The sequence below is a fragment of the Bubalus kerabau genome, chromosome 10 (assembly GCF_029407905.1).
Source record: "Bubalus kerabau isolate K-KA32 ecotype Philippines breed swamp buffalo chromosome 10, PCC_UOA_SB_1v2, whole genome shotgun sequence".
NCBI classification, from domain to species: domain Eukaryota; kingdom Metazoa; phylum Chordata; class Mammalia; order Artiodactyla; family Bovidae; genus Bubalus; species Bubalus kerabau.
The window spans coordinates 10,981,115-11,003,709 of record NC_073633.1 but is presented as its reverse complement, the minus strand read 5'-3'; the positions used below and the strand labels follow the sequence as shown (position 1 = coordinate 11,003,709).

The window sequence follows — 22,595 nt, the reverse complement described above, 5'->3', positions numbered from 1 at the left end:
AAATGTTGAAAAATAGCTTAGTGCCTTTAAGCTATTGAAACTGATATTCTTGAATGGCTTATAAATGATTTTAAAAGCACTTTCAAAGAAGAAGTCTAATAATATTTTGATCACTGGAAATATTTTGAGAACAAATCTGTTCTCAAAATAGTTTTGTAGTTTTGTGCTTTTTGTTTAAAATAACCACAGGTCAGAACCATTGATTTATAGCAGAGCTGATAATATTTTCATAGATCTGTGTTTTCATTTCTCCTTTTCTCCCCAATGACCTCCTGTCTTTTGGCCTTTTTACTTCACATTTACATATTCATACAGAGGTGGGGAACAAAAAGAAGGTGAAACTACACCAATTTTGTTCCTGGTTAATAGTTTTAATAAAATTTAATAGGGATTTTTAGCAAGGGAGAATTTTTCAACCATTAAGTGCAGTGAAGTTTTTAGGTTATCTGTTAGTTTAACTATCCATGTTATGTTATCTCTGCCTCTTCCCGTAGCCCAGATAATTTAAACTTAAATGAATAGATAATTTGTCATCTGTAATTATGGTCCAGCCAGTTTTACCCTTGATTCACTATTAAATGTTTAACCATGGGTTCACTGTCATTAGTAATTTGGTATCAGTTCAGTTCAGTTCAGTCACTCAGTCATGTCTGACTCTTTGCAACCCCATGAATAGCAGCATGCCAGGCCTCCCTGTCCATCACCAACTCCTGGAGTTCACTCAAACTCAAGTTCATCGAGTCAGTGATGCCATCCAGCCATCTCATCCTCTGTCGTCCCCTTCTCCTCCTGCCCCCAATTCCCCCCAGCATCAGGGTCTTTTCCAATGAGTCAACTCTTCGCATGAGGTGGCCAAAGTATTGGAGTTTCAGCTTCAGCATCAGTCCTTCTAATGGACACACAGGACTGATCTCCTTTAGAATGGACTGGTTGGGTCTCCTTGCAGTCCAAGGGACTCTCAAGAGTCTTCTCCAACACCACAGTTCAAAAGCATCAATTCTTCGGCACTCAGCTTTCTTCGCAGTCCAATTCTCACATCCATACATGACCACTGGAAAAACCGTAGCCTTGTCTAGACGGAACTTTGTTGGCAAAGTAATATCTCTGCTTTTCAATATACTATATAGGTTGGTCATAACTTTCCTTCTAAGGAGTAAGCGTCTTTTAATTTCATGGCTGCAGTCACCATCTGCAGTGATTTTGGAGCACAAAAAAATTAAGTCTTACACTGTTTTCACTGTTTCCCCATCTATTTCCCATGAAGTGATGGGATCAGATGCCATGATCTTAGTTTTCTGAATGTTGAGCTTTAAGCCAACTGTTTCACTCTGCTCTTTCACTTTCATCAAGAGGCTTTTGAGTTCCTCTTCACTTTCTGCCATAAGGGTGGTGTCATCTGCATATCTGAGGTGATTGATATTTCTCCCGACAATCTTGATTCCAGCTTGTGCTTCTTCCAGCCCAGCGTTTCTCATGATGTTCTCTGCATATAAGTTAAATAAGCAGGGTGATAATATACAGCCTTGACATAATCCTTTTCCTATTTGGAGGAAGTAATAAAGAATATTTATATTTATGGAAAGGAGGAAAGTTGATAAAGCTTTTTAGTGGAACTTAGCAACATGGTGAACTAGAAAACTATAACATTTTCATTTTAAACACTTTTTGGTATATGTACTAATAATATAACTTCTATTTGGAATATATAGGAACTTAGTAGAAACAGAGACTCTGCTGAAATAAGCCTTCTCTCAAATACTTCTATTAAAGAATCTGATACATTTGCTGTAAAGGAGAAGTCATTATTAGAGCCAGAGAAGGAGCCTAGTGAGGAAGGCGCATTGACCATGACTTCGGAAGGAAACAAAGATGAAGAAAGCTCTCTTGAAACTTTTGTATCTGCCTTAGAAAGGATACTCACATCACCAGAAATCAGCCAGGAGGAAAGACTGTTTAGAATAATGAATGATGTTGAACCTAGAGAGCTGGTGAACCCATTGAGCAACTCTTCGAGCTCCATATCAATACCTTTGACATGTCACAGAGATTTTCTAGAAGACCCAAAGGATGATGCATTGCCAGTTGAGGTATCAACAGCCTTAAACACGTTGTCAGATGCCAAGGTGGAACCCATCTGTCACAGGAAAGAGGGAGGCATCAGTCTTGGTGCTGGAAATGAATGTTCAGGAGTGGAGCCCGGTATGTCTCAGACTGATGAAGACTGTACACAGATAGCAGAGGTGAATTTTGAGACTCTTTGTTCTACTCCACCATTTGAACAAGATTCCAAGTTAGCTGAGCAGCAGGACAAGCATCTTCCAGTGCAGCAAGTAAGTGTAAGTATGAACCGACAATTTTACCTTTTATAGTGATGTTTAACGAGTCTTCATTGCCCATACACTTTATTTTAAATTCAAACCTTCTACCTAAACAACAACTTTTTGACTTTGAAGCTTATAGTGATCTTTTGAAAAGTTCCCAGGGTAGAGTTTTCAAGGAGTTGAAAGTTAAAATAGTCAAGTTTATCCTCTGAAAACCTGAGAAGATATATCTTTATCACATTGCTTATATAGTTGAAAGAAAAAATTCTTTCTCAGACTTTTTCCCTGTTAGCTCAGAAAATCACTGTGTCTACCTGAGTGCAAAGTAGAGGTAAGATACCCCATGTTAATTTCTAGTTGGACATAAATGCAGTTGGTCTTCCAGGAGAGGGAAATGTAGTTGGTTTGCCTGGCCTCAGTATGGCTTTGCTTTTCGTGGCTGAGGATACTGTCTGGTGACACAGTTTGGTTTAGAGTACCTGGACTTTTGTGCTGGGAGACCCTCCAGTGCCTATCACTTAACCAACTTACCAACTCTTTGTGTTGGCAATTTTTTCTTGATTATAATAGTAATACATCCTCATTATATATATAAAAAAATCAAACATTACAGTAAGAGGAAGTCTCCGACAATTCCACTTACCAGAGATAATTGTTAACCATTTACTGTATGTCTCCATTTTTTCTATGTACAGTCTCTGTAAGTTTATTTTATATAAATGGGATTCTGTTATACATAGTGCTTTGTAACTTATTTTTAAATTTTAATGATATATCTTGGTTATCTTTCTATATCCATGAATGTAGCACTACTTGTTGTTGTTTAGTCACTAAGTCGTGTCTGACTCTTTGTGACCCCATGGACTGTAGCCCGCCAGGCTCCTCTGTCCAAGGGGTTTTCCAAGCAAGAATACTGGAGTGGGTTGCCATTTCCTTCTCCAGGTAGCACTACTTAAGTCTTATTATTTGTTGAGTGGTATTCCACTGTGTGGGCATATATATATTGTGTGTATAAAATAATACATATAATTTATTTAACCAATTCACTAGGTCATTTGGATTTTTTTCTTTTTTCCTTCTGGGTCTTACCAAAATGCTCTTCTGAACATTTCTTGAAAGGTTTAAATAACATGATACTGCTGCTGCTGCTGCTAAGTCGCTTCAGTCGTGTCCGACTCTGTGCGACCCCATAGATGACAACCCACCAGGCTCCCCCGTCCCTGGGATTTTCCAGGCAAGAACACTGGAGTGGGTTGCCATTTCCTTCTCCAATGCATGAAAGTGAAAAGTGAAAGTGACGTCGCTCAGTTGTGTCCTACTCTAGCGACCCCATGGACTGCAGCCTACTAGGCTCCTCCGTCCATGGGATTTTCTAGGCAAAAGTACTGGAGTGGGGTGCCATTGCCTTCTCCAAACATGATACTAAGCTCATGTTATTCACATAACATACATACCTAGAATAATACTGCATGCAATTCTGATCAAAAAATTTCAATATAGATATTTTTTAATATTTTTAAAAATCCAGAAAAAGAGAAACTAATCATGGGGATAGGACATGAGGATTAAATTAAACATTCCAATATTCTCATCTAAAAAGAGGTGGTATTAGTAAAGTGTAGGAAATTATGACTGATATTGACAGAGTAAGCTTTGACTTAGGCAGGCTTAAAAAAAAGTCTACATAAAAGTAGAAAGGAGATTGATTTAGAACAGATCAAATTAAATACTCTTTTACTTAGCTGTAATGAAAATATGAAATTTGTTACCTTGTGAAGCTTCAGATGCTGGATATATAAATAAGCTCAAGAAAGGTTTACATGATATGTGTGAAAACATGTATCCCCGTGAAAGTTAAATCCATAATGGATTATTAAGGGGACATTAGAGCCATTCATGAAATACTGGCTAACCTTTTTAAATCAGTGTAATGGAAGTTATATACTAATACTGTCTTGTTTCACAAATACCACTTACTGTTGCTGTCAGATAGCAAAATTCTAGACTGAATAGAACATTGATCTGGCGTGGCATGATATTTCTGCTGTTTTTATGTGCCAGTCATCATTTTGTACTACTCATTTCCTATAAAATGAAAGCACCCAGAGTGACCTTAGGTTTGATCTTGAGCTTTTTTTTTTGGAGATTTTTGTTTTTTTGATGTGGATCATTTTTTAAAAGTCTTTATTGAATTTGCTACAATATTGTTTCTGTTTTATGTTTTGTTTTTTTTTGACCTTGAGACATGTGAAATCTTAGCTCCCCGACCAGGGATCAAACACACACCCCCTGAAGGTAGTTTTAACTACTGGACTGCCAGGGAGTTCCCTACCTTTGAGTTTTAAGGATGAATATTACTTATGTAATACAAGTAATATATTTTTGTATTAAGCTTTTAAATCCATATTGTCATTTATTATATTAATACGAAATTTTCATTCTGTTCACATATGTCATGGATTTTTATGTTTTAATCTTATGAGGCATTTTTGTGTAATCAAAGGACAAGATAAAACTTAATTTCTTCTAATTTTATTTTATTTTTTTGAATTGTTGTAATCATTTGTATATGTATTTACATCTTATTACAGAGTCTAGAAGACCCAAATCCATTTGAATTGCAAATTTTGGCTCATCAAAATGTCACCTCTTGTGATCCAATAAATAATAAGAGAAACTCATATCTGGAAAATAACTCTGACCAGGACCCTCCACATGTGTTAAGAAGATCGTCCAGACTAAAAGTAGTCAGAGAGGTAAAGCCCACAGATGACATGTATAAGATGCCAGAGGAAATTTTACCCAAAATACTTGGCTGTGAGGATCAAACAAATAATAGCTCTTCAACTGAGAATTTCAGGTATGCTATAGACTTATGCTTGGGACATTAGAGTAAGTTTACAATTCAGTTCAGTTCAGTTGCTCAGTCATGTCTGACTCTTTGTGACCCCATGGACTGCAGCATGCCAGGCCTCCCTGTCCATCACCAACTCCCAGAGTTTACTCAAATTCATGTCCATTGAGTCGGTGATGCCGTCCAACCATCTCATCCTCTGTCGTCCCCTTCTTCTCTTGCCTTCAGTCTTTCCCAGCATCAGGGTCTTTTCCAGTGAGTCAGCTCTTCATATCAGGTGGCCAAAGTATTGGAGTTTCAGCTTCAACATCAGTCCTTCCAATGAACACCCAGGACTGATCTCCTTTAGGATGGACTGGTTGGATCTCCTTGCAGTTCAAGAGACTCTCAAGAGTCTTCTCCAACACCACAGTTTAAAAGCATCAATTCTTAGGTGCTCAGCTTTCTTTATAGTCCAACTCTCACATCCATACATGACTACTGGAAAAACCATAGCTTTGACTAGACGGACCTTTGTTGGCAAAGTAATGTCTCTGCTTTTTCACAGTTATGTTTAAGTAAAGAACTTTATTTTTCAGTGTTGTTACATTTATTTTTCAATTAAAAAAAACCCAGAAAACACCTTTACTTTCTTTTTTTAGGATAAAGTAATGGGAAATTGCATTTTAGCTTAATGCTAATTTTCTTTCTTTGTTTAAAATCCATCACCATACATAGTTACAAATTCTTTTTTTTGGGGGGTTGAGAACTTCTAAGGTTTACTCTCTTAGCAACTTTTCAAACATGTAATGTGGTATTATTCACTATAGCCACCATGCTATACATTATTACCTTTTGACCACCTTTACTCATTTCACTTACCCACCCTGTCTCTAACCTACAGAGCCAGTCTGTTCTCTGTATCTACTAGTTTGTTTGTCTTTTTAGATTCCACATGTAAGTGAGGTCATACATTGTTTGTCTTTCTCTGTCTGGCTTACTTCTTTTAGCGTAATGCCCTCAAGGCCCATTTGTGTTGTCACAGATGGCAGGATTTTCTTCTTTTCTGTGGTTAAATACTTTTCCATTGTGTGTGTGTGTGTGACATTTTCTTTATCCATTCATCAATCGATGGATACTTAGGTTACTTCCATGTCTTGACTGGTATAAATAAAGCTGTAGTGAAAATGGGACTGCAGATATTATTTTGAGATAGTGATTTTGTTTCCTTTGAATAGATACCCAGTAGTGGAATTGCTGGATCATATGGTAGTCCTATTTTTAATTTTTTGAGGAATCGCCATACTGTTTTCTATAGCGGTTACACTAATTTACATTCCCAGCAACAGTGCATGAAGGCTCCCTTTTCTCTGCACCCTCTCCAGCATTTATTATTTGTAGACTGTTTGATAATGACCATTCTGACTGGTATGGGGTGATATCTTATTGTGGTTTTAATCTACATTTCCCTGATGACTAGTGATGCTGAGCAGCTTTTCATGTACCATTTGGATGGTGGGCCATTTGGATGCTTTCTTTGGAAATGTCTCTTTAGCTCCTCTCACATTTTTTAATCGGATTCATTTTCTGTTTTGTTGTTGAGTTGTATGAGTTCTTTATATGTTTTGGATATTAACTCCTTTTCAGATATATGATTTGCAAATATTTTCTCCCTTTGGTAGTTTTTTTTTTTTTTTTTTTTGATAGTTTCATTGTCTATACGGAAACTTTGATGTAGTTTCAGATGTTTATTTTTGCTTTTGGTGTGAAATACAAAAAATCATTTCCATGACTGATGTCAAGGTGCTTACTTACATTTCTTCCTAGGAGTTTTATGGTTTCATGTCTTGTGTTTAAGTCTTTACTCCATTTAGAGTTGATTTTTGTATGTGGTCTAAGATCGTTGTCTGTCCAGTTTTCGTAACACCATTTATTGAAGAGACTATCCTTTCCCCACGGTATATTCTTGGCTCCTTTGTCATAGATTAATTGACCATATATGAGTAGGTTTATTTTGGAATTCTCTTTTCTGTTTCATTGATCTATATGTCTGTTCTTATCTCAGTTTTTTACAGTTTTTGATCAGTGCCATACTACATGGCAAGTCCTTTCTTTCTTGCAGAGAGCCTGCCTCTTTTTCCCTAGAAGTTGGCAATAGAGTAGATAGTGGCATGCCTAGGTGGGGAGTGAAGGACAAGAGACTCAGAATACTCACACTTGTGATTGACTTTCCCTAAAGGAGAGATACCATAGATGACAAAAAGATAAGCCTAGAAACCATAATAACTGGCATATATGTCACTGAATTATCTGCAGCTTAGTCAGGAGCAATCTTCATGTATAAAACTGCCATCATGCATGACAACAGCCTAGTAAAATACCTTTGAGTTTTAAAAAATATTAGTCAAAAATTTGGTATGATTCTCTGTGAATGTTTGTGGACAACATGATAGTAATTTTAAAAACACGTTTGATTTTCAAGAATGCAGAATCCTGCTTTAAAGATTGAAGGTAAAGGGAAGACTGTTCCTTCATCCAGGCTCAAGAATGGAGAACAGATCAAGAAAAACAGAAAATTTGCAGGTGAGGCCTGTTTTCTTTATTTCTTTAATAAGTAACTTACAGAAACAGAATTCTGGTACTAAAAAGGATTTAGAGATTATTATATCTCAACTTTCTCATTTTACTGATGAGGAAGTTCAGAAAGGATTTTCCCCAGCACTGTGCAGCTCATCAGCAGTATAACTAGGACTTGATCCTTAACTTCTACCTTATAAGCTTCCCTGGTGGCTCAGTCAGTATCCTTAACTTCTACCTCATAGGGTCATGTATTTTCTAAACTGGTACTTTTAAGACAGTAATTTCAGAATCCTTTTTGGATTCAGATGTCTGACCTCTTTGTGGTGTAACTAGCCAACATAGGCTTTGGGAAATTAAACCCAGAAGAATAAATAGAGGAAAGAAGGCAAACGTATTATGTTTGTAGATGTTATTTCTTTGTTCCTATATGTAAAACCTGAAAGAATGAACTTAAAACTGTCAGAAATAATAGGAACCTAGAAAGCGACTTAGCAGCAGTGGCAAAAAGACTGGTTACAAAAAACAGATAGTGAGACAGTTGGTAGAATTGAGATATGGATTGTAGATTAAAGATTAATATTTTATCAGTGTTGAATTTTCTTAATTTAATCATTATGTAAGGTAGTATCCTTGTTTTTAGAGAATATATCCTTAAGTATTACTGAGTAAAGGAGCATGGTATATACAAATTGTTATTTCTGTGTGTATATATGTCTGTGTGCATGTATATATAAAGAGAGAGAGAGAATGATTTAAGTGGTGGCAAAATGTTAACAATGGGTGGATCCTTTGTTTTATTTTTACAACTGTTTTATAAATCTGAAATTATTTCCAGCTAAAATGCTTTAAAAAATGTAATAAAACAAAAGATGACAAATAAATATCTTTCATATATACATTGCTGCTAAGTCGCTTCAGTCGTGTCCAACTCTGTGCACCCCCATAGACGGCAGCCCACCAGGCTCCTCCATCCCTGGGATTCTCTAGGCAAGAATACTGGAGTGGGTGGCCATTTCCTTCTCCAGTGCATGAAAGTGAAAAGTCAAAGTGAAGTTGCTCAGTCATGTCCAACTCTTAGCGACCCCATGGACTGCAGCCTACCAGGCTCCTCCATCCATGGGATTTTCCAGGCAAGAGTACTGGAGTGGAGTGCCATTGCCTTCTCCACATATATATATTACACATTTTCAAAATATAAAGAAGATCCCATTTACAATAGTTACAAAAGCGAGAAAATACCTACTTATATGCTGCTGCTGCTAAGTCACTTCAGTGGTGTCCGACTCTGTGCGACTGCATAGATGGCAGCCCACCAGGCTCCCCCGTCCCTGGGATTCTCCAGGCAAGCACACTGGAGTGGGTTGCCATTTCCTTCTCCAGTATATGAAAGTGAAAAGTGACAGTGAAGTTGCTCAGTCATGTATGACCCTCAGTGCCCATGGACTGCAGCCCACCAGGCTCCTCTGTCCAAGGGATTTTCCAGGCAAGAGGACTGGAGTGGGTTGCCATTGTGCCATGCCTGCATGAAGAGAGTGTAAAAATTATGCTGAAGAATATAAAATAGATGAATAAATGGAAAGAAGAACCGTATTCTTGACAATAAAGATCCAGTATTATAAGAAACTTCTCCCTAAATTATTCTGAAAATGCATGGCAGTGCAATCAGAAACAGATTTCATGTATTTGTTAATTGTTTTTTTTTTTTTTTTTGCTTTATAGGTCTGGAGGCTAGCTTGAGAATAATATAAAATTTCAATTGGAAAAGTAAATATAAAAACTAGCCAAGAAAATTCTGAAAAAAAAATAAAAGCCAAGGGAGAATAGAGAGGAACAAACCAGTTCTACATAATATGAAAGCAATTAGAAAAGCAATAAAAATTAAAATAATTTGATACTGGCACAAGAATCAACAGATAAGTCAATGAAGCAGAATAAAGTGTTTAGATGTAGAAGCCAGATACAATGGGAATATGGGGTCAGGTCTGTGATAAATACGGCATCTAAAATTGGTGGCAGAGAGAACTAAGCAATAAGTAGTGAAAAACACAAAACTGGATCATCCCTGTATCATTCCTTATACCAAACTTAATTCCTGTTTGGCCAAAATGTTTAAAACAAATGCCCTAGAAGAAAAGACAAGTGAATCTTTTGCAATCTTGGAGAAACCTTTGTGTAGAACAGCTCAAACCCAGAAGCCAAGAGGGAAAAGAATGATAAAATTGACTACATTCATTTTAAAAAAATTGTATGGAAAAATATCCTAAAGAAAATCAGTCATCAAACACAGAAGAAATATTAGTAACAATGACAAGGAGTTAATTATAATTGTATGCAAAAACCTCTTACAAAACAGTTAACTATAAAGAACATAGGTAAGGGATATGAACAAGGAATTCACAGAAAAAAATACATAAATACTTGAAAAGATTAACATCTCATTCACATTTAACAAAATGCAAATTAAGAGGTGTAATTTTCACCTAAGAGAATGCCAGTAAACATTTGAGAATTCTCAGAGACAGGAATGTAACAAAATATGTTTTTGATAATGGTGTATGTTCAGTCTTTTTACAGGGTGGTTTACTTATATTCTTCAGAATTTTAAATCACAATTCTTTTGAATCAGCAATTCTACTTACAGGGATTTATTCTATGGCTATGTTTTCTCAAATATGTAGATATATTTCATAAGGATGTTCATCATGGCATTGTTTACTATAATAAAATGACTTAGAAACAACCTAAATTGAATAGTTAACAAATTACAATATAACCAATTAAATAATATTCAGTCATTTATGAAATCAGAAGACTATAAATATGTGGATAAGGAAAAAAAAGCTATTTTTTTTTTCATGTAATAAGAGTGATTCAAATTTCTTGTTGGAAACAATGCAAGCAGCAGTTTTAAAGTACTAAAAAAAATTCTATACCTAGAATTCTATAACTAGAACCTAGAATTCCATACCCAATATAATATCTTTCAGAAGTGAAGGTGAAATAGTTTTAGACACACAAAAGCTGAAAGGACGTATCAGCAGCAGACCCGTATTAATAGGAAATTTTAAAGGACATTCTTCAGGCAGTAGAAAGATGACACTCAATGGAAATCTGCATTTGCACCTTGAAGATCATTGGACTTGTTAACTATATGTATAAAAATTATTCCATCAAACTGTGGAAAATTCTTAAAGAGATGGGAATACCAGACCACCTTACCTGTCTCCTGAGAAACCTGTGTGCAGGTCAAGAGGCAGTAGTGAGAACTGGAACAACAAACTCTTTCAAAATTGGGAAAGGAGTGCATCAAAGCTGTATATTGTCACCCTGCTTATTTAACTTCTTTGCAGAGTACATCATGAGAAATGCTGGGCTGGAAGAAGCTCAAGCTGGAATCAAGATTGCCAGGAGAAATATCAATAACCTTAGATATGCAGATGAAACCACCCTTATGGCAGAAAGTAAAGACATACTAAAGAGCCTCTTGATGAAAGTGAAACAGGAGAGTGAAAAGGCCGGGATAAAACTCAACGTTCAGAAAAGTAAGATCATGGTATCCGGTCCCATCAATTCATGGCAGATATGGGGAAACAATGGAAACAGTGACAGACTTTCTTTTTTTGAGCTCCAAAATCACTGCAGATGGTGACTGCAGCCATGAAACTAAAAGACGCTTGCTCCTTGGAAGAAAAGCTGTGACCAATCTAGACAGCATGTTAAAAAGCAGAGATATTACTTTGCTGACAAAGGTCTGTCTAGTCAAGGAAATTTTTTTTCCAGGAGGCATGTATGGATATGAGAGTTGGGCTATAAAGAAAGCTGAGCGCCGAAGAATTGATGCTTTTTAACTGTACTGTTTGTGAAGACTCTTGAGAGTCCCTTGGACTGCAAGGAGATCCAACCAGTCCATCCTAAAGGAAGTGAGTCCTGAGTATACTCCAATAGTTTGGCCACCTGATGTGAACAACTGACTCACTGGAAAAGACCGTGATGCTGGGAAAGATTGAAGGCGGGAGGAGAAGGGGACGACAGAGGGTGAGATGGTTGCATGGCATCACTGACTCAATGGACATGAGTTTGAGCAAGCTCCAGGAGTTGGTGATGAACAGGGAAGCCTGGTGTGCTGCAGTTCATGGGGTTGCAAAGAGTCGGACATGACTGAGTGACTAAACTGATGGATAAAAATACAGATTTTTTCTTATTGATCAATTTTAAAGAATAGTTGACTATTTAAACAAAAATAACAATTGATTATGAGATTTTAAATGTACATAAAAGTAAAATGCCTGGCAATATAACATAAAAAGACTTTTAGGGGAGAAATGGAAGTATACCACTGTAAAATTTATGTAAGGAGATATCATTTGGAGGTACTGTGATAAGTTGATGAAGAAGGAAATGGCAACCCACTCCAGTATTCTTGCCTGGAGAATCCCATGGACAGAGGAGAGCCTGGTGGGTTACAGTCCATGGGGTCGCAGAGAGTCGGACACGACTAAGTGACTTTCACTTACTCACTCACTCATGATAAATTGAAGATACACTATAAACTCCGAAAAAAACATTTTAACAAATAAATAATCACAATTAAGAAGTAAACACAGATGATATAATGGATTAACAAAAATATTCATTTTTAATCCAAAAGGAGGTAGAAGAGGGAAAAGAAAATAAAGAACAGATGAGAAAAATTGAAAAAAAAAATAAGATGATACGCTCAAACCCAACCATACGTTAACAATCACACTGAATATAAATGATTAAGACACTGTCAGTTAAAAAGCAGAGTTTTTGCTGGATCATCGAAAAAGCAAGAGAGTTCCAGAAAAACATCTATTTCTGCTTTATTGACTATGCCAAAGCCTTTGACTGTGTGGATTACAATAAACTGTGGAAAATTCTGAAAGAGATGGGAATACCAGACCACCTGACCTGCCTCTTGAGAAATTTGTATGCAGGTCAGGAAGCAACAGTTAGAACTGGACATGGAACAACAGACTGGTTCCAAATAGGAAAAGGAGTCAGTCCATCAAGGCTGTATATTGTCACCCTGCTTATTTAATTTATATGCAGAGTACATCTTGAGAAATGCTGGGCTGGAAGAAGCACAAGCTGAAATCAAGATTGCCGGGAGAAATATCAATCACCTCAGATATGCAGATGACACCACTCTTATGGCAGAAAGTGAAGAGGAACTAAAAAGCCTCTTGATGAAAATGAAAGAGGAGAGTGAAAAAGTTGGCTTAAAACTCAACATTCAGAAAACAAAGATCATGGCATCCGGTCCCATCACTTCATGGGAAATAGATGGGGAAATAGTGGAAACAGTGGCAGACTTTATTTTTTGGGGCTCCAAAATCACTGCAGATGGTGACTGCAGCCATGAAATTAAAAGACGCTTACTCCTTGGAAGGAAAGTTATGACCAACCTAGATAGCATGTTCAAAAGCAGAGACATTACTTTGCCAACAAAGATTCGTCTAGTCAAGGCTATGGTTTTTCCAGTGGTCATGTATGGATGTGAGAGTTGGACTGTGAAGAAAGCTGACCACCAAAGAATTGATGCTTTTGCAGTGTGGTGCTGGAGAAGACTCTTGAGAGTCCCTTGGACTGCAAGGAGATCCAACCAGTCCATTCTGAAGGAGACCAGTCCTGGGATTTCTTTGTAAGGAATGATGCTAAGGCTGAAACTCCAGTACTTTGGCCACCTCATGCGAAGAGTTGACTCATTGGAAAAGACTCTGATGCTGGGAGGGACTGGGGGCAGGAGGAGAAGGGGACAACAGAGGATGAGATGGCTGGATGGCATCACTGACTTGATGGACGTGAGTCTGAGTGAACTCCGGGAGTTGGTGATGGACAGGGAGGCCTGGCGTGCTGCGATTCATGGGGTCTCAAAGAGTCGGACACGACTGAGCGACTGAACTGAACTGAACTGAAACTATATGCTTACTTTCAGAAACATATTTGAAATATAAATGCATAAATGAGTTAAAATGAAAAGAATAGAGGGAAAATATACTTTGCTAGCATCAATTGTATTCGTTTCCTATGGTGATAACAATTTACAACAAAGTTAGTGACTTAACACAAATTCATTCTCTTACAGTCCTGAAGTCAGAAGTCCAAATGAGTGCTGGGAGTTAAAACCAAGGTCTCAGCAGGGCTGGCTCCTTCTCTATGCTCAGGGAAAAATGTGTTCCTTTCCCTTCCAGCTTCTGAAGGCTATGGCATTCCTTTGCTGCTGACTGCTGCTGCTGTTGCTGCTGGCTACACCTGTCCAATCTGTGCTTCTCTTGTCACTTAGCCTTCCCTTCTTTAATCTTTTTCCTTTCCTCTGTGTTTATTTTTAATACAAAATTTAAAGGTTGTACTCCACTTGCAGTTATTACAAAATACTGGCTATATCCCCCATATTGTACAGCATATCCTTGTAACCTGTCACACACCCAACAGTTTGTACTTCTCACTCCCCCACTCCTATATTGCCCCTCCCCACCCCACTGATAACTAGTTTGTTCTTTGTGAGTCTTTTTGTTATAATCATTAGTTTGTTGTATTTTTTAGATTTCACATATGAAGGATACCATGTAGTATTTATCTTTCTGACTTATTTCACTTAGCATAATAGCCTCCAAATCCATCCATATTCCTGCAAATGGTAAAATTTAGTTCCTTTTAATGGCTGAGTTCCTGGTGGCTCAGTGGTAAAGAATCCACCTGAAATGTAGGAGAAGTGGGTTTGATCCCTGGGTCCAGAAGATCTCCTGGAGAAGGAAGTGGTAACCTACTTCAGTATTCTTGCCTGGGAAATCCCATGGACAGAGCAGCCTGGTGGGCTGCACTCCATGGGGTTGCGAAGAGTCTCATACAACTGAGCAACTAAACAACAATGGCTGAGTAATATTCCATTGTATATGCATAGCACATGTCCTTTATCCATTCATCTGTTGATGGACACTTGGGTGGCTCCCATATCTTGGCAATTATAAATAATGCTACTATGACCATTGGGGTACATGTATCTTTTTAAATTAATATTGTTGTTTTTTTCATATGTATACCCAGGATAGGAGTTACTGGGTCATGTGGTAGTTCTATTTTTATTTTTTTGAGAAACCTCCATACTCTTTTGCAAAGTGGCCACACCAATTTACATTCCCACCAACCCTTTCATCTTTAAAGAATTCTTGTGATTATATAGATACCCAGATAATCCATGGTAAGATTCTCTTCTCTAGATCCTTAATCACATCTGCAAAATCTCTTTTCCTGTCTATAAGAGAACATTCTCAGGGTTTGGAGGATTAAGATATGAAGGAAGCTGTAAACAAAACAACAGATTGGAAGGAAATAGTTGCAAATGATGTGACCAACAAGGGATTAGTCTTCAGAATTTATAAATAGCTCATGTGGCATAATATCAAAACAAACAAATCAATCAAAAAATGGGCTGAAGAGCTAAATAGACATTTCTCAAAAGAAGGCATACAGATGGCCAAGAGGCACATGAAAAAATGTTCAACATCACTAATTACTAAGAGAAATGCAAATCAAAACTACAGTGAGATATCATTTCACACCAGTCAAAATGGCTATCTTCAAAAAATCTACAAACAATAAATGCTAGAGGGAGTGTGGAGAGAAGGGAACCCTCCAACACCATTGGTGGGAATGCAAATTGGTATAGCCACTATGGCAGAAAGCGAAGAAGAACTAAAGTGCCTCTTGATGAAAGTGAACGAGAAGAGTGAAAAAGTTGACTTAAAACACAACATTCAGAAAACTAAGATCATGGCATCCAGTCCCATCACTTCATGGCAAATAGATAGGGAAACAGTTGAAACAGTGACAGACTTTATTTTGGGGGCCTCCAAAATCACTGCAGGCATGGAATTAAAAGATGCTCACTCCTTGGAAGAAAAGCTATGACTAACCTAGACAGCATATTAAAAAGCAGAGACATTACTTTGCCGATGGTTTTTCCAGTGATTATATAATGATGTAAGAGTTGGACTGTAAAGAAAGCTGAGCACCAAAGAATTGATGCTTTTGAACTGTGATGTTGGAGAAGACTCTTGAGAGTCCCTTGGACTGCAAGGAGATCCAACCAGTTCATCCTAAAGGAAATCAGTCCTGAGTATTCATTGGAAGGCTGAAGCTGAAACTCCAATACTTTGGCCACCTGATGCGAAGAACTGACTCACTGGAAAAGACCCTGATGTTGCGAAAGATTTAAGGTGGGAGGAGAAGAGGATGACAGAGGATGAGATGGTTGGATGGCATCACTGACTCGATGGACATGAGTTTGAGCAACCTCCAGGAGTTGGTGATGGACAGGGAAGCCTGGCGTTCTGCAGTCCATGAGGTTGCAAAGAGCTGGACACGACTGAGTGACCAAACTGAACTGAACAATGGAGAACAGTATGGAGGTTGCTTTCAAAACTAAAAATAGAGCTACCATATGATCCTGCAATCCTACTCCTGGACACATATTGGGAGAAAAACATGGTCTGAAAGGATTCATGCACGCCAGTGTTCATTGCAGCATTGTTTACAATAGCTAAGGCATGGAAACAACTTAATACTCATCAACAAGGGAATGGATAAGGATGATGTGGTACATATGTACAATGGAATATTACTTAACCATTAAAACAAATGAAATAATGCCATTTGCAATGGAGAAGGCAATGGCACCCCACTCCAGTACTCTTGCCTGGGAAATCCCATGGACGGAAGAGCCTGGTAGGCTACAGTCCATGGGGTCACAAAGAGTTGGACACGACTGAGCGACTTCCCTTTCACTTTTCACTTTCATGCATTGGAGAAGGAAATGGCAACCCACTCCAGTTTTCTTGCCTGGAGAATCCCAGGGACGGGAGAGCCTGGTGGGCTGCTGTCTGTGGGGTCACACAGAGTCGGACACGACTGAAGCGACTTAGCAGCAGCAGCAGCAGCAACATGGATAGACCTAGAAATTGTCATCCTGAGTGAAGGAAGTCAGAGAAAGAGAAATATTGTATGATATCCCGTATATGGAATCTAAAAAAGAAATGATAGAAATGAATTCATTTACAAAACAGAGACAGACTCACAGACTTAGAGAACACACTTAAGGTTACCAGGGGAAAGAGTGATAGGGGAGGGATAGTTAGGGAGTTTGGGATGGAACTGTACACACTGCTATATTTAAAATGGATAACCAACAAGGACTTACTGTATAGCACAGGGAACTTTGCTGAACATAATATACCAACCTAAATGGGAAAAGAATTTGAAAAAGAAGAGATACGTGTTTATATAAAATATTGCAACTCTCAAAAAAAAGATATGAACATCTTTGGAGGACCATTATTTATCTTACCACACAAATTAGAAGACGGCTGAAGTCACTATATACTGTTATATAGAACAGCATATATTATGAACTATAATACATTATATAATACATCATTAGTACCAGACAGAGTAAATTTTATAACAAAGAATCTTAGCAGGGATAAAGTTATTCCATAATGATGCAGGGGTTACTTCCCCAAGTGTGTGTGTGTGTGTGTGTGTGTGTGTGAGTCACTCAGTTGTGTCCAACTCTTTGTGACCCCACGGACTGTAACCCACCTGGCTCCTCTGTCCATGGGATTCTCCAGGCAAGAATACTGGAGTGGGTTGCCAGTCCCTTTTCCAGGGGATCTTCCTGACCCAGGGATCGAACCCTGATCTCTTGCATCACAGGTAGAGTCTTTACCATTTGAGCTACAGGGAGATCTCTTCCCCAAGAGTACATAATAATTCTAAATAATTTTTCTCTCTTTTTTCTTCCAGTTTTGTTGAGATATAATTGACATACAGCTTGGTATAAATTTAAGGTGTACAACATAATGATTTGACATTATATATCATGAAATGATTACCCAGTAAGTTTAGTGGACATCCATCATCTTATATAGATACAAAATTAAAGAAATAGAAAAAAATTTTTTTCCTTGTGTTAAGAAGTCTTAGGATTGACTCTTAACCACTTTCACACATAATATACAGCAGTGTTAATTATATTTATCATATTGTACATTATATCCCTAGTACTTATTTATAACAGGGAGTTTATGCCTTTTGACTGCCTTGATGCAATCCCCCCAACCCCTTCCCCTTACTCCCAATAACCACAAATGTTGTCTCTTTTCCAATGAGTTTGTTTATTTGCTTGTTTATTTTTGAAGTGTAATGACCTCAACTTTGCATTGGCTTTATAGTGATTCAGTGTTTCTGTACATTTTAAATTGATCATTATGATAAGTCTAGATACCATCTTTTACCATACAAAGATATTACATATTACTGTATTCTCACACTGTACACTTATACCTGGGCCTCATTTATTTTGCAACTGGAGTTTTGTACCTCTTAGGATCTCTTACCTGTTTCTCTTGTCCCCTCACTCCCTCCACTCTGGCAGCCACCTGTTGGTTTTCTGAACCTGTGACTCTGTTTCTGTTTTGTTACGTTTGTTCATTTGTTTTGTTTTTTAGATTCCATATATAAGGGAAATTGTACAGTGTTTGTCTTTCTCTGTCTGACTTGTTTCACTTAATACCCTTTATGTCCACCCATGTTGTTGCATAGGGGAAGATTTCACTCTTTTTATGGCTGTGTAATACTCCATTTTTACCTTTTCATATTGTTCATGGGGTTCTCAAGGCAAGAATGCTGACGTGGTTTGTAATTCCCTTCTCCAATGGACCATGTTTTGTCAGAACTCTCCCCCATGACCTGTCCATCTTGGATGGCCCTACATGACATAGCTCATAGTTTCATTGAGGCACACAAGACTGTGATCCATGTGATCATAAAAAACAGAGACATCACTTTGCCGACAAAGGTCCGTATGGTCAAAGCTACGGTTTTTCCAGTAATACATGCATATGAGAGTTGGATCATAAAGAAGACTGAGTGCTGAAGAATTGATGCTTTTGAACTGTGGTGTTGGAGAAGACTCTTGAGAGTCCCTTGGACAGCAAGGAGATCGAACCAGTCAGTCCTAAAGGAAATCAACCCTGAATATTCATCAGAGGGACTGATGCTGAAACTGAAGCTCCAATACTTTGGCCACCTGACACGAAGAACCGTCTCATTGGAAAAGACCCTGAGCCTGGGAAAGATTGAGGGCAGGAGGAGAAGGAGGTGACAGAGGATGAGATAGTTGGATGGCATTATTGACTCAATGGACATGAGTTTGAGCAAACTGTGGGAGATAGAGAAGGACAGGGAAGCCTGGTATGTTGTAATCCATGGGGTCGCAAAAAGTAGGACATGACTGAGCAGCAAACAACAGTAATATTTCATCGTATACATATGTCACATCTTTATCCATTCATCTATTAATGGACAGTTAGGTTGCTTCTATATCTCTAAAAATGCTGCAGTGAACGTAAGGGTGCATGCATCTTTTCTAGTTAGTGTTTTCACAGAGGATCTGAATAGATGTTATTCCAAAGAAGACAAATAGATGGCCACAGACACATGAAAAGGTGCTCCACGTCACAAATCATCAGGGAAGTGCAAGTCAAAACCGCAATGAGATATCATCTCACCCCTGTTAAAATGGCTGTTATCAAAAAGACAGTAAATGACAAGTGTTAGGGAGGATGTTGAGAAAAGGAAACGCTGTGCCCTGTTGGTGAGAAATGTAAATTGGTACAGTCACTATGGAAAACAGTGTGGGGATTCCTCAAAAAGTGGGAGCTACAGTATCATCCAGCAGTTCCACTCCTGGGTATCTCTCTGAAGTAAACAATTATTCTGTTAATAACAGAGTTTCAAAATACATGAAGCGAAAATTGATAAAAGTGCAAGAAGAAATAGACAAACCCACAATTATAGTCAGTGATTTTAATGCCAGTCTTCACTGATCGTTAACTCATTATAGTGACTGAAGTGGACAGTAAGGATAGAGGGGATTCAAACAATGCTATCAGACAGCTCGGTCTGTTTAACATCTGTGTAACTTTCCACTCAAGGTCAGAAGATAACATATTTTTTTCAAATGGACTCAGAATATTTATCAAGATAGTTTATATGCTGAACCATAAAAGAAGTATCAATACACATAAAAGGATTAATATCATAAAGTGTTTTTTATGATTCCAAATAGAATTAACAGAAGATCAGTAACAGATCTCTATAAAATCTTGAGATATTTGGAAAGTAAGTAACACACTTTAAAATAACCCATGGGTCAAAGAAATTTAAAGGAAATTTGAGAATATGTTTAGCTAAAATAGAGTGAAAATACAACATAGCACACACAAAAAAGTCACTGTAGGAAGGCACCGTCTCAAAGCCAGAAAGAGAGGTCTCAGCAGAAACAGAATTATGTAGCACCTTAATTGTGGACTTTCAGCCTCTAGACCTATGAGAAAATAAGTTTCTGTTGTTTAAGTCACCCAGTTTGTAGTACTCAGTTATGTTAGCCTTAGTCAACTAATACTAATAGTCAATAATAGCTAATTTCATGAAGATGTCATGAAAAGAGTGATGGGGGAAATTGTAGTACTAAATGCCTATGTTAGAAATAAAGAACCCTCTCAAATCAGTGATACCAGCTTCTAACTTAAGGAACAAGAAAAAAAAGAGTGAATGAAATCCAGAGTAAACAGAGGAAATGGTAAAGGAGAAAACAATGGTAAAGCAAAAATCAATGAAATTTAAAACAGAAAAATAATAAGGAAAATCAATAAAAGTAATCTTGGAGATCAGTAAAATTGATAAACCTTTCTCAAACTGACCAGGAAAAAAAAGAGAAGCACAGATTACCAACGTCAGAAGTAAGAGAGGTGACATCATGACCTAGTCTACAGATATGCAAAAGGATAATAAGGGAATATTATGAACAACTTTTTGCTGATGCATTAGATGAAATGGACAAATGCCTTGACAGACATAAGTATTATAAAGCAATGGGCAACCTGAGTAATAACAAATCTACTAAGTAAATTTCATCTTTATTTCAAAACTTCCCCACCAAAAAGCAAATCAACAAACAACAACAAACCAAAAAAACTTCTAGGCCAAGATGCTTCCTTATTAGTTGACTAAGGCTAACATAACTGAGTACTACAAACTGGGTGGCCTAAACAACAGAAACTTATTTTCTCATAGTTCTAGAGGCTGAAAGTCCACAGTTCAGTTCAGTTCAGTCGCTCAGTCGTGTCCGACTCTGCGACCCCATGAATCGCAGCACGCCAGGCCTCCCGTCCATCACCAACTCCTGGAGTTCACTCAGACTCATGTCCATCGAGTCAGTGATGCCATCCAGCCATCTCATCCTCTGTCATCCCCTTCTCCTCCTGCCCCCAATCCCTCCCAGCATCAGAGTCTTTTCCAAAGAGTCAACTCTTCGCATGAGGTGGCCAAAGTCCTGGAGTTTCAGTTTCAGCATCATTCCTTCCAAAGAAATCCCAGGGCTGATCTCCTTCAGAATGGACTGGGTGGATCTCCTTGCAGTCCAAGGGACTCTCAAGAGTCTTCTCCAACACCACAGTTCAAAAGCATCAATTCTTTGGTGCTCAGCTTTCCTCACAGTCCAACTCTCACATCCATACATGACCACTGGAAAAACCATAGCCTTGACTAGACGGACCTTTGTTGGCAAAGTAATGTCTCTGCTTTTGAATATGCTATCTAGGTTGGTCATAACTTTCCTTCCAAGGAGTGTCTTTTAATTTCATGGCTGCAGTCACCATCTGCAGTGATTTTGGAGCCCAGAAAAAAAAAGTCTGCCACTATTTCCACTGTTTCCCCATCTATTTCCCATGAAGTTATGGGACCAGATGCCATGATAGTCCACAACTGAGGTGCTACAAAATTCTGTTTCTGCTGAGACCTCTCTTCCTGGCTTTCAGACAGTGCCTTCCTGCAGTGACTTTTTTGTGTGTGCAGAGAGCTTCAGTGTTTCTTCCTTTTTTATAAGGATGCCAACCCTATTATATTAGGGCTTCAACACATGAATTTTGTGAAGATATACTTCAGTCCATTATACCTTTAATAGTGAATTCTGCTGAACAGCTAGGAAGAAATAATACCAGTTCTTCACAAAGTGAGTGAAGTGAAATTGCTCAGTCGTGTCTGACTCTTTGCGACCCCATGAACTGTAGCCTACCAGGCTCCTCCGTCCTTGGGATTCTCTAGGCAAGAATACTGGAGTGGGTTGCCATTTTCTTCTCCACGGGGTCTACCCAACTCAGGGTTCAAACCCGGGTCTCCCGCATTGCAGGCAGATGCTTTACCCTCTGAGCCACCAGGGAAGCCAGGACAGAGTTCTTCACAAACTCTTCCAAAAACCTGATGATGAGGAACTGTTTCCAGCTTATCTTATGAGGTCACCATTAAACTGATAAAAAAAATCAAAGACATTATAAGAACAGAAAACTGCAGTTCAGTATCCTTCATAAGCAGAGATGCAAAAATCTAAACAATTTTAGCAAATCATATGCAACATATGTGCATATGTGCATTGTAACCAAGTGAGATTTATCACAGGAATGTTGGGTTGACTTTACATTTGAAATTCAAACACTGTAATTTGTTATATTAATAAGCTAAAAGAGAAGAACCATATGATCACCTCAGTACATGATGCAGAGAAAGATTTTGGTAACACCTAATAAGAAGGCTGAGCGCCGAAGAATTGATGCTTTTGAAGTGTGGTGTTGGAGAAGACTCTTGAGAGTCTCTTGGACTGCAAGGAGATCAGCCCTGGGATTTCTTTGGAAGGAATGATGCTCAGGCTGAAACTCCAGTACTTTGGCCACCTCATGTGAAGAGTTGACTCATTGGAAAAGACTCTGATGCTTGGAGGGACT

At 38.1% G+C, this 22,595-nt stretch overlaps 1 protein-coding gene across 4 annotated transcripts in view; it reads left to right on the top strand.

The window, feature by feature from the left end:
- Positions 1-22,595, top strand: part of ANKRD31 (ankyrin repeat domain 31) — a 129,805-nt gene that overhangs the window by 25,888 nt on the left and 81,322 nt on the right. For 3 of the 4 annotated variants that reach the window (XM_055536578.1, XM_055536581.1, XM_055536580.1), the window contains 3 exons: positions 1,710-2,336; positions 4,913-5,181; positions 7,637-7,737. In XM_055536578.1, coding sequence (XP_055392553.1) covers positions 1,710-2,336; positions 4,913-5,181; positions 7,637-7,737 — 997 coding nt within the window. The remainder of the gene's footprint in view (positions 1-1,709; positions 2,337-4,912; positions 5,182-7,636; positions 7,738-22,595) is intronic. The other variant, XM_055536579.1, reaches the window with a different exon arrangement.